At 48.6% G+C, this 12,076-nt stretch overlaps 1 protein-coding gene across 7 annotated transcripts; it reads left to right on the forward strand.

The window, feature by feature from the left end:
* Window positions 1-894: 894 nt before the first annotated feature.
* Window positions 895-9,865, forward strand: LOC132469305 (kynurenine--oxoglutarate transaminase 3-like). 7 transcript variants are annotated; one of them, XM_060067257.1, is made up of 15 exons: window positions 895-1,333; window positions 1,536-1,629; window positions 2,034-2,092; window positions 2,268-2,412; window positions 3,166-3,315; window positions 3,638-3,724; window positions 4,805-4,930; window positions 5,198-5,318; window positions 5,843-5,919; window positions 6,384-6,473; window positions 8,260-8,446; window positions 8,658-8,728; window positions 8,954-9,040; window positions 9,139-9,195; window positions 9,566-9,865. In XM_060067257.1, exons 2-14 carry the CDS (start codon window positions 1,537-1,539, stop codon window positions 9,190-9,192), a joined length of 1,347 nt encoding a protein of 448 aa, XP_059923240.1. In that variant the 5' UTR covers window positions 895-1,333; window position 1,536; the 3' UTR covers window positions 9,193-9,195; window positions 9,566-9,865. The 7 variants fall into 7 exon arrangements, with proteins under 7 accessions (XP_059923240.1, XP_059923246.1, XP_059923243.1 ...); XM_060067259.1 differs by having other exon boundaries at window positions 896-1,333; window positions 1,507-1,629; window positions 9,139-9,223; XM_060067263.1 differs by having other exon boundaries at window positions 1,507-1,629; window positions 4,808-4,930; window positions 9,139-9,865.
* The last annotated feature ends 2,211 nt before the right edge of the window (window positions 9,866-12,076 follow it).

Below are 12,076 nucleotides of genomic sequence, written 5' to 3' on the forward strand. Positions count from 1 at the left end.
GCTTGGTCTTCAAGATAAGATACAATATTAAAGTGAAAATGAATAGTTATGATTTCTCACAACAGATATGAGATACTGTGTTGGTTACCATGTTGTGTTCATTTTAATATAACATGTTTCTGGTAGTTTGTGTATTTTGTATGTATAAAAAGGGATCAACCATTACCAGGTAACGCTTTTCCATTATATTCTGGATATCAAATAAAATCCAATTAATCTTGACAAGGTTTAATAAGAACATTTAACCCTATAAATCTGTTATATTGTCTCCTGGTGCCATTTGAGGCTAGTGCTCTGGTCAGATAACGTTTAAATGGTTTGGATTGGTGATAGGCCTATGCTCGATTTGAAGCACATTTTTATTTTAAAGCAAAATAAGTATCAAAACTAACCATCCTTTAATTAAAGTAGCCTAATATCAACCCAGGCCCAGTCGTAGATAACTATGAATGAAATACTTGTTGATACATATTTCACGCAGGCTAGGTATTTTCTAAAAGGAGATACTGTGATGTTTTTCTTCGTCAATATTGATCTATCTGCCCTCTGCGTCCTGATCCAGTGAGGGCCTTCTTGGTCGATTGATTTGCTCTTGAAACATTCCTGAGATGGACTTCCTCCTTACGGAATGTAGGGGTCGCTGCTGTGGATGCTTTACGTTGCTGTCTCTGGTATATCTTTGTAGAAAAAAAATATATACATTTTGATTACGTTTATATTCAGACTATTTTTTTGATTGCACTCTAATGCATACGAAACATTGCTGTAGGTAATTAACATATTAGCATTATTTATTCCCTATTTTATAGAATACATCTCCATACACTTCCGGGTCCCTCGACCAAACGGTCCAATCAGATTTTGCCTTTGCCCGGGAGGGTCGTTTCGTCATCCGCCTCTATAGTGTTATGTGCGCATTAATCTGTTGTATTTAACAGACTATGGCGCTTGAAACGTGGTCATTTGTTGCTCTTGCTTTTTGCACGGAGGTCTATCACTGTTATTGTTATGATGAGGAGGATGATGACGCAGATGATGATGATGATGATGATGACGATGATGATGATGATGCGTTAATATTCCCTGAAGTTAATTTAAAAAGTGACATGTATACTTTATTTTGTATTTCTTGAAAATTCGTAATCGTTAATAAAAGTAAATGTATTCATTAATGTTAACTTTTGGCGTGGCTTGGTGTGCCGCGGGGCGTGGTTTGCGGATCGGGGGCGTGGTTAACGGAGCTGATCCCTGAAGAGAATCTGTGAACTCTGGACGCCGATGTCAGAGCAAACTTCACATTCAACCACCAACCCGAGACGACCAGGTGAAGCTTGTGAGTTCACGCTTATAATTTTGCCCGATACGTAATATGTCGTAACGTAGTTCTGAAAACGGAAGCTGTACCAAGCATGGTTAACGGTGATATGTCCAGATATGGGTTGCACTTGAATGACCGGGTCTGCATGGAGACCCGGTCAGGGTTTGACATGCATGCCTGCTTTGTAGAAGTGACGGGCTGTTGTACGTGTGTCAAGGATGAGTATCGCTGGGCTGTCCCGACATCTCTACAGGGTCAGCCAGCGGGCTGTTTGGCTGCACGGCGCACGACGGGTCTCCACCACCACAACAGTAGGTCATTCATCTCCTCCATTCATGCATGTTCAAGTTGGATGGATCCACTCCTATTATCCCACAGGTGGATTACAGTGAACGTATACTGGTGGATTCAAACCTAATCCACCTCAAACCGGTGAGCTGTATTCTATTGTGAACATGCATGTGTTATTACTGTAAGTGAAGGAGTATTACATCAACTTTTCACGGACCACACACATAATAATTAGGTATTTACAGAGTATCTGTGGATACCTATTGTTATTATATTTGTTTAGCTGGTTCAAGGTGGAAAAACGAATGCCATGAAGGTGAACTGGTTATTGTGGTTAATGTCCCATCTCTTTCCAGTGTGAATCGCTAAACCAGTGATGTGTAGCTCATTACAGAGAGTTACATGACCTGCTCTCATGTTGCAGGGTATAATGTCCACGCATACAAATGCCAAGAGGATCGAAGGACTTGACCACAACATATGGTGAGTATTAAATACACGCCCACACATGTTGTCAAACCCTTCTGTATGAGTCGACTGTAAACAGACGTTTACCGACAACGTCCTTCGGTATATGGTAAGTGTGTACATTAAGAGCCAGGTCAGGCTGCGGCCCCCGGAGATTGACCCCGCGACCCCCTGGCTGTGTGTGTCTCAGGGTGGCCCTCACCGGCCTGGCCGCCGACCCCTCCGTGGTCAACCTGGGTCAGGGGTTCCCTGACCTCCCCCCCCCCTCCTACATCACGGCGGCGCTGGCCAAGGCGGTGTCGGTGGACCGCATGAACCAGTACACCCGCAGCTTCGTGAGTCCCCTGCACTTGCGTCTCCCCCGGCGACAACACCAGAGAGCCAGCCTCATGTCACGCTGCAGGGCTACTCGACAACACCAGAGAGCCAGCCTCATGTCACGCTGCAGGGCTACTCGACAACACCAGAGAGCCAGCCTCATGTCACGCTGCAGGGCTACTTGACAACTGTTGGCCGAAGGCTCCGTGAATAGTATTCCCCACCATTCTCGGAGCCTGAGGTCAATAATTGTTTGAGTATATACCACACGTGAACACTCCAAAAATAAACAAGATCACACTTTTGGCAAAAAAGTGTTTTGGTTTATTTGTTTGTATTAGCGTGACGAGACGACCGTCACAATATCCCGAGTTTGAGATCTCAATCTCGGGATATTGCCCAATATCCCGAGATAGTGAACCAATCACGTTGCGCCATCTTAGGAGGTCCACGTGTAGCATATACTAATGCTCTTTATATGGTACTGCTTATTATTCTCTCCCTCTCCCTCTCTCCCTCTCCCTCTCCCTCTCCCTCTCTCTCTCTCTCCCCCTCCCCCTCTCCCTCTCCCTCTCCCTCTCTCCCTCTCCCTCTCCCTCTCCCTCTCCCTCTCCCTCTCTCCCTCTCTCTCCGTCTCCGTCTCCGTCTCTCTCTCTGTCTCCCTCTCTGTCTCTCTCTGTCTCCCTCTCTCTCTCTCTCTCTCTCTCTCTCTCTCCCTCTCTCTCCCTCTCCCCCTCCCTCCCTCCCTCCCTCCCTCCCTCTCTCTCCAGGGTCACCCAGCGCTGGTCAACGCCCTCTCCCAGGTGTACGGTAAGGTGTGTGTGCGCCCCATCGACCCCCTGAAGGAGGTGCTGGTGACGGTGGGGGGCTACGGCTCTCTGTTCTGCACCATGCAGGCCCTGGTGGAGGAGGGCGACGAGGTACGACCCTCGGGGGACGTACTGGGGGGGACGTACTGGGTGGGACGTACTGGGTGGGACGTACTGGGGGACAAGTTCCCCCCGGCTCCATCGTAGTTATTACTGGTGTGTATTGTGGGTTTTACTTGATTCTACTTTATTGTTGAATCACGGTTCATGGAGCAGCCAAAGTAAACCTTTCACTTATAGTTGTACATGTATGACCTAGTATCTGACAAAAAATAATCAAATGATTTCAACTGGAACTTGAACTTATTCAGCGGGCGGCCATCTTGGTGGCGGCGGGCTAGTTCCCGGGGTCTGACTGTAACCTGTCCTCCAGGTGATCATCATCGAGCCGTACTTCGACTGCTACATCCCCATGGTGAAGATGGCCGGGGCGACGCCCGTCCTCATATCGCTGAAGCTGGTGAGTCCCGCCCGGCGTCCTTTCCTCTGCGGCCCCGACACTGTGAGGGGGGGGTGGGGGGGTCACTGGGGGGGGAGAGCCGCATCACCTGACATTACATTAAGACGTTCAGCATTACATGTAGGGCGTTCAGCACACGCTTTTATCCAAAGCAAAGTCCATGAGTCAAAAGAAGGTGCAACAACAATGTATCGCTACCAGTACAGTCAGGGTGTTCATAGAACCCAGTGCTTACCCTCACCAGGTTAACCCGTTCCCGTGCACGACAAAGATAGGTAGGAGAAGACGCTACACGATGCTAAGTTATCGTATGCTGTACGTGTCGGGACGTGAGAGGGCTGTGGGGGGTTCAGCAGGCTCTTCCAGAGGCTCCCGAGTGTGGCTGAGGAGGACAGTCAGCGAACCGGGTGTAGATGCAACCAGCCTGTTAAGCCCTGTGAGAATGTACCCGGGATTAAGGGCTGCTCAATCACAATTGAATATAATTGAGTTAATGTGGTGTGTCAAGAAACAAGTTTTACAAGTAACTGCCTGACAAGAGTGCAGACTAGCTGTAACAGTAGATGGCTGGTCCGGCTCCACCTAGGGCGTTGGGGTTGTAGACCACTACAGCCGAATCCTAAGGTCATGTTCCTCAGTGGTTCCAAGCCCGAGCATTGTGCATGCTTACACGTGCTCATGCTAGCCCGTGCTCATGCTTACACGTGCTCATGCTAACCCGTGCTCATGCTAGCCCGTGCTCATGCTAGCCCGTGCTCATGCTAGCCCGTGCTCATGCTAGCCCGTGCTCATGCTAGCCCGTGCTCATGCTAGCCCGTGCTCATGCTAGCCCGTGCTCATGCTAGCCCGTGCTCATGCTAGCCCGAGCTCATGCTAGCCCGTGCTCATGCTAGCCCGTGCTCATGCTAGCCCGAGCTCATGCTAGCCCGTGCTCATGCTAGCCCGAGCCTGGTCCTTTTTTGTGTAGCAGCTGCACCTAGACGATTCCCTTTTGTGTGAATGCGTTGTGTGTAACCGTGTTGACGTGCGTGACCGTGCGTCACAACGAGGGCTAATGATCGGACGTGTGTGACGGTGTAGAAGTCAGAGAAGCAGAGCGGGCTCACGAGCGCGGACTGGGTCCTGGACCCGGAGGAGCTGGCCAGCAAGTTCACCTCCCGGACCAAGGCCATCATCATCAACACCCCCAACAACCCCACCGGGAAGGTGGGTAGGAGCCGGGGTCATGGTCGCACGACGGGAGGTCTGGTCTAATGGGGGGTCTGGTCTGAGGAGGGGGACCCCCCTCAGACCAGACCCCCCATTAGACCAGACCCTGGGTCTGGTCTAATGGTAGTCTTGTGTTAGTGGGGTCTTGTATAATGTGGCTCTTGTATAGTGTGGCTCTTATAATGGGGGTCTGTGAAGCCCCTTGAGACCCGGCCTGTGTTTAAGGGGCTAGCCCAGTAACGCGGACCGGTCCTCCCGCTCCAGATCTTCACCAGAGACGAGCTGCAGATGATCTCCGACCTGTGCATCAAGCACGACGCGCTGTGCTTCAGCGACGAGGTCTACGAGTGGCTCACCTACAAGGGCCACCAGCACATCAAGATCGGTAGGCCTGGTCCCAGAGAGCCTGCTCCTCTGTTGTCTACAACCTCCGGTCCGCGGCGCTCTGAACCAGGGGAGGGAATCTCAGGGTACCCCGCGGCACGATATGATGCATGGCCCGCGATACGATAGTATCCCAACACAGCGAGTCTGCAATAATCTATATGTTGTTAGACAATCGTATAACGACACATCACGATGTCTAACGATGAATACCAAACGACCATGAAAAGGTAAAGTGCTGGATCTGTTGAGAGGTCCTTATTTTATTAATTCAAATCTCAATATTTGAGGCGTATTTCCTGTATAATTTCATGAATAAAGTATAAAAGTCCAAATGAAATGCTTAATCTGTGATAGTACAATATCGATATTTGATTATTATTAACCTTTATTTACCCAGGCAAGCAAATTAAGAACAAAATTCTTATTTTCAAGTGCAGCCTGCCAGTGTATCGACTCTCATACCACACGAAGAAGGGCGACGATGTAGCGCCACATGAACCAACGTCCCTCTGCTTTCCACAGCCACGCTGCCGGGGATGTGGGAGAGAACCATCACCATCGGCAGCGCCGGGAAGACCTTCAGCGTCACCGGCTGGAAGGTGAGCTGAGAGTCGGAGAGCAGGAAACAGGAGCCCCTGAACACAGGAACAAACCGTTCCGCTGTCACGCTACCGTTTGATTGCCAAGTGGGTGTCATACTAACCACTCAAGCTGTCAAACACAGCACAGAAATATGAACGCACACTCTCAACCGGTTTCTGTCAGTCTCTCTCAGCCTGCTGCCAAGCCGCTGTGCCGCGTGCTGATTGGCCAGCTGGTTATCTGGGAGAGAATAAGAATCACTATTGCGTTTTTTGTTTTTAAGGCAATCACAACAAGGGTTTGTGTGTCTATAGTTAGAATCCTAACGAGGATGAGGGTTAGTTGAGGGTGACGCTGCATCCTGTCCTGGGACCTCCTGTCCTGGGACAGGAGGTCCCAGGACAGGAGGTCCCAGGACAGGATGCAGGTCCCAGGAGTGAGCGTACGGGATCTAAACCTCCCCTCTCCCGGTGTTCCTCAGCTGGGCTGGTCCATCGGGCCGGAGCATCTGGTCAAACATCTGCAGACCGTGATGCAGAACACCGTCTACACCTGCTCCACCCCTCTACAGGTGAGTCCTGACTCCACCCACCTGCACAGGGTCATACCCCCCCCCCCCCCCGCTATCCCCTTACCCCCGCATGTATCTACCCCCTACCCCCTCCATGTATCTACCCCCTACCCCCTCCATGTATCTACCCCCTACCCCCTCCATGTATCTACCCCCTAACCCTCCATGTATCTACCCCCTCCATGTATCTACCCCCTCCATGTATCTACCCCCTCCATGTATCTACCCCCTCCATGTATCTACCCCTCCATGTATCTACCCCCTCCATGTATCTACCCCCTCCATGTATCTACCCCTCCATGTATCTACCCCTCCATGTATCTACCCCTCCATGTATCTACCCCTCCATGTATCTACCCCCTACCCCTCCATGTATCTACCCCCTCCATGTATCTACCCCCTCCATGTATCTACCCCCTACCCCCTCCATGTATCTACCCCCTACCCCCTCCATGTATCTACCCCCTACCCCTCCATGTATCTACCCCCTACCCCTCCATGTATCTACCCCCTACCCCTCCATGTATCTACCCCCTACCCCTCCATGTATCTACCCCCTACCCCTCCATGTATCTACCCCCTAACCCTCCATGTATCTACCCCCTCCATGTATCTACCCCCTACCCCCTCCATGTATCTACCCCCTCCATGTATCTACCCCTCCATGTATCTACCCCTCCATGTATCTACCCCCTCCATGTATCTACCCCCTAACCCTCCATGTATCTACCCCCTCCATGTATCTACCCCCTCCATGTATCTACCCCCTCCATGTATCTACCCCCTAACCCTCCATGTATCTACCCCCTACCCCCTCCATGTATCTACCCCCTAACCCTCCATGTATCTACCCCCTACCCCTCCATGTATCTACCCCCTACCCCTCCATGTATCTACCCCCTAACCCTCCATGTATCTACCCCCTACCCCTCCATGTATCTACCCCCTACCCCTCCATGTATCTACCCCCTAACCCTCCATGTATCTACCCCCTCCATGTATCTACCCCTCCATGTATCTACCCCCTCCATGTATCTACCCCCTCCATGTATCTACCCCCTACCCCCTCCATGTATCTACCCCCTACCCCCTCCATGTATCTACCCCCTCCATGTATCTACCCCCTCCATGTATCTACCCCCTAACCCTCCATGTATCTACCCCCTCCATGTATCTACCCCTCCATGTATCTACCCCCTACCCCTCCATGTATCTACCCCCTAACCCTCCATGTATCTACCCCCTCCATGTATCTACCCCCTACCCCCTCCATGTATCTACCCCCTCCATGTATCTACCCCTCCATGTATCTACCCCTCCATGTATCTACCCCCTCCATGTATCTACCCCCTAACCCTCCATGTATCTACCCCCTCCATGTATCTACCCCCTCCATGTATCTACCCCCTCCATGTATCTACCCCCTAACCCTCCATGTATCTACCCCCTACCCCCTCCATGTATCTACCCCCTAACCCTCCATGTATCTACCCCCTACCCCTCCATGTATCTACCCCCTACCCCTCCATGTATCTACCCCCTAACCCTCCATGTATCTACCCCCTACCCCCTCCATGTATCTACCCCCTAACCCTCCATGTATCTACCCCCTACCCCTCCATGTATCTACCCCCTACCCCTCCATGTATCTACCCCCTACCCCTCCATGTATCTACCCCCTAACCCTCCATGTATCTACCCCCTACCCCTCCATGTATCTACCCCCTCCATGTATCTACCCCCTCCATGTATCGACCCCCTCCATGTATCGACCCCCGGTCCTCAGGAGGCGGTGGCCCAGGGTCTCGTGCGGGACTACGAGCGTCTGGGTCAGCCCGACTGCTACTTCTCCTCGCTGGCGGCGGAGCTGGAGGAGAAGAGGGACCGCATGGCCGCCATCCTGCGGGAGGCGGGCATGAACCCCATCCTGCCTGAGGGGGGGTACTTCATCATCGTGGACGTCACGCCGCTCAGTGAGTCACCGCACCCGACCTGGACCCTAACCCTGAGCCTGACCCCTAACCCTGGGCCCTGACCCTTAACCCTGACCCTTAGCATGCTATTTAAATGGGTCAAGCTAGTTTTGCTTTCATCATGGCTCTGAATCAGAAGAGAACCAAGTGAACACCACCTCTTGAGGTGTCAACGGTTCTCCTCAGTAAGGCCCACCCTCCCTCTCTCCAGACGTGGATCTGTCCCACATGCCAGACGAAGCCTATGACCTCAAGTTCGTCAAGTGGATGATCAAAGAAAAGGTAACGTGTGTGTGTGTGTGTGTGTGTGTGTGTGTGTGTGTGTGTGTGTGTGTGTGTGTGTGTGTGTGTGTGTGTGTGTGTGTGTGTGTGTGTGTGTGTGTGTGTGTGTTATACATTGATAAACATGAAAGGGTGTGTTGATAACATCTCTGATGCAGTGTGTGTGTGGATGTTAACAGCGTGGTTGCATTGCGTGTGTGTAAACGGTATGTCCTCATGATGCAGAAACTGGCCGCCATTCCTGTCACGGCGTTCTGTGGAGAAGCGTCCAGGAGCCGCTTTGAGAAGTACATCCGTCTGTGTTTCATCAAGGTGAGGAGGGCCACTATGCCCCTCGCTCTGCTCCTCATATCAAACCTCCAGGTCAGGGCTTGATTTAACAAGGTTGGCCTTCTTCTGGTCCTCCACAGCGAGACGAGACGCTGGACGCAGCAGAAGACATCATCAGGAACTGGAAGAACTAGGAGGTGGAACATCTCATCGCTAACTCAGGAGGTGAAACATCTACCTCGAAGGGCTGAAGCCAGGGTTTAGGATTTAGTGAAGTCCAGAATTTGTTCTTTCAATGGAGCTTATTTACTGCATTTCTGGATGGGCGAAATTCATAGCAGCATGACTCCTAAAAACACAACCCATGCTATGCACTAACTACACACAAACTCATTCATAATTAAATAGATGCAGAGTGACTTCTTAAAACTTGTCACCATTTAGTGTGTGTGTGTGTGTGTGTGGTCTACGTTTTCAACTCCTGATAAACAGTTAAATAGCGCCGATAGATAATATAAATATTTTTTAAAATGATTGAAATCTTTAAATATCCAGTTTTTTATTAAGGAAATTAAGGCACAGAGATCCTAACCTCGGTGACCTCATAGCTACGGCCATGCTTACTCGGGAGGTGAATCTACTACCAGCAGAACTAGAATGTGAAAATAGTTTATATTTATTTTGTCACTGGACAAATGCAATGAATCGATGAGAAGAAGGATGTGATGGAAGAGGGCCCTGTGGTCTTCTAAAGTAAACCCTCTTCTGAAGGATATTCTGGGTCCAAACACCACTGTTCTGCTACATCACACATCGATCTTGACTGCTGTGAAATTTAGAATTAAAGTGTGCCTTTTTCTTTACAAACATTATTGTCATGTGATCTCTCATGGTCTCCTCATCATAGACTGTTATAAAAATGATTCGTTTCGACCAATTTGACATTTCCTTGTGAAGTAGTATCATTACTGGTGTGTAGCGCCCTCTACTGGGCAGACTGGTTCTGCTCAGCGACTCGGACACCAGTCGCACCACAGCGCACGTGGTGTTGTTGCCCATTAGAGAGACGGGATCATTGATCCAAGATGTCCTCATTGATTTTTGGTAGAACAATGAAGGTTTTAGTAAGTTAGCTGTATGTGTCAAATAAAGTTATCAAAGGTTGTTTCATCTGAAGACCTGTGTTAGGCTCTACTTGGTCGAGAGACATTTCAGTGGTTTCCAACAACAACCCGGCGACGTCACCGATCAATCGATATGTCATGGTGAGTATCGATGTCTTCTCTTTCCGAGCACACGTCAACGTTTGTTCAAATTAGTTAATTGGACTAAAGTTCGTAATACATCCGAAACGTTCACTGAACCCTTGCTAGTGGCTGAACGCCTCTCAGCACAGTAGGAGTGACTTTGAAAACTACTGTTAAAGACCCATAGAACAAAATAAACGATGTTAATATATGTCTGGATGAGCAGAATGCTCATATACTGGCTCCAGTCAAACACAATATATATATATAATGTAAACTGTCTCTAGTCCAACAAAATGTATTGTAGCGCCAGGGCTATGTTCATTGTATTGTTTATGGCACTGCTATTGGTTGCTGATGAGTTCCCATCATGCTTTGCTTTGTGGAGTTATTGAGGACGGTTAGTCAATGTCAGTTTCTTGGTTAAGTTAGGTCTTGGGCAATGATACAATACAGTCAATGAAAGAATATCACGCCTCTGCTTTTGACTTCCGCCACAGTATAATATGTACTGGCTCGAGTCCAACATAATATATATAATATAGATTGGAACCAGACCTGCTATACCACAGTATATAATATATTTAACATTTTCTATTTGGGCCCTAAAGTATGACTGTCCCGTGGGTAAATCTCATGTGTTGTTGTTAGCTTCACTGACTGACTCGTACGCCACGGTTTCACTCTTACAAATCATTATGCCAAGATGAAATATTATAGACATGCATAGATTCACCTTAATCCTTTGAGCCAGGTGTGGGCAACCTTATTGTTTCAGGATTCAAAGAATCTGATGAATTATTGATTCCATTCGACTGAACTATGGTCCAACACTTCCAATCCACCTCTGTAGAGTCTGGAAGACCAACTGTGACTGAGGTTATATAAATACAACAGACTTGACCTGTGGGTTAACCTGTACGAAGAGCCTTGTTAATTAGCTCGTGACATAGTCACAGTGTTGAGCAGATTTTCCATGAAATATTAATGTATAATCTGAAAAATACCTTTTAAGAAAAGTGAATGATTTGGGCAATCGCTTTTCTTAATTGGATAAACTAAATAAATATGATCTAAGTGGGGATAGTAGGCCTATTTGTAATCATGTGTTAGACCCTCGTCATTCAGTGGAAGTACCACTAGGGGGAGACAGAGTACAGGACTTGACATGTTTTCTGTAAACCGGGGAAGAAAAACATTTGCATTGATGCTGATATTAAACCTTTTGAAACTAGCATCAGATTAAATTTTCAAGTAACAAATTTAACTGATGAAAACGGAATTGTCTTCACATTATTCTCTATTCGTCTAAATTGTGGCTGGATGTTCTTGGGCACCTTGTATGGCCATGGCCCTAGCTTTTCTGTGCTGTCAATAAAATCCCTTGTTAGTATAGCATCTGTTTCTGAGAAATATTCACTTTAAATACTTTAGAAGTTGCCAGTACTGCTATGATCGAAGATAGTTCACAAAGTTTTAAACCTATAATTTACATTATATTGAGTAATTTCGTAAACATCTTACAAGTATAGTAAAAGGTATTAAACAAGGCTTCAAGTCATCCCTGTAATAGTGTGTGTGTGTGTGTGCGCCGTGTTAACCTTCGCTAGTTGAATAACATCCTGAGCGGGTTTGTGAATACTCATCAGGCAACAAAAGGTTGCGAGAGAGTGAAACACAATCAGTGTTTCCTCCGACCATCCACCTGGTTGTAATAAACATGTGGAGGCGGCCGAGCTGTCGGCACTGAGCCCTCTGGTGACTATGCATGTGAGCTAGTGTCGGCCCGCTGTGGCTGGTTCAGACACTGTGGCTGTTCAGCCATGAATAG

The sequence above is a fragment of the Gadus macrocephalus genome, chromosome 12, assembly GCF_031168955.1.
Source record: "Gadus macrocephalus chromosome 12, ASM3116895v1".
NCBI classification, from domain to species: domain Eukaryota; kingdom Metazoa; phylum Chordata; class Actinopteri; order Gadiformes; family Gadidae; genus Gadus; species Gadus macrocephalus.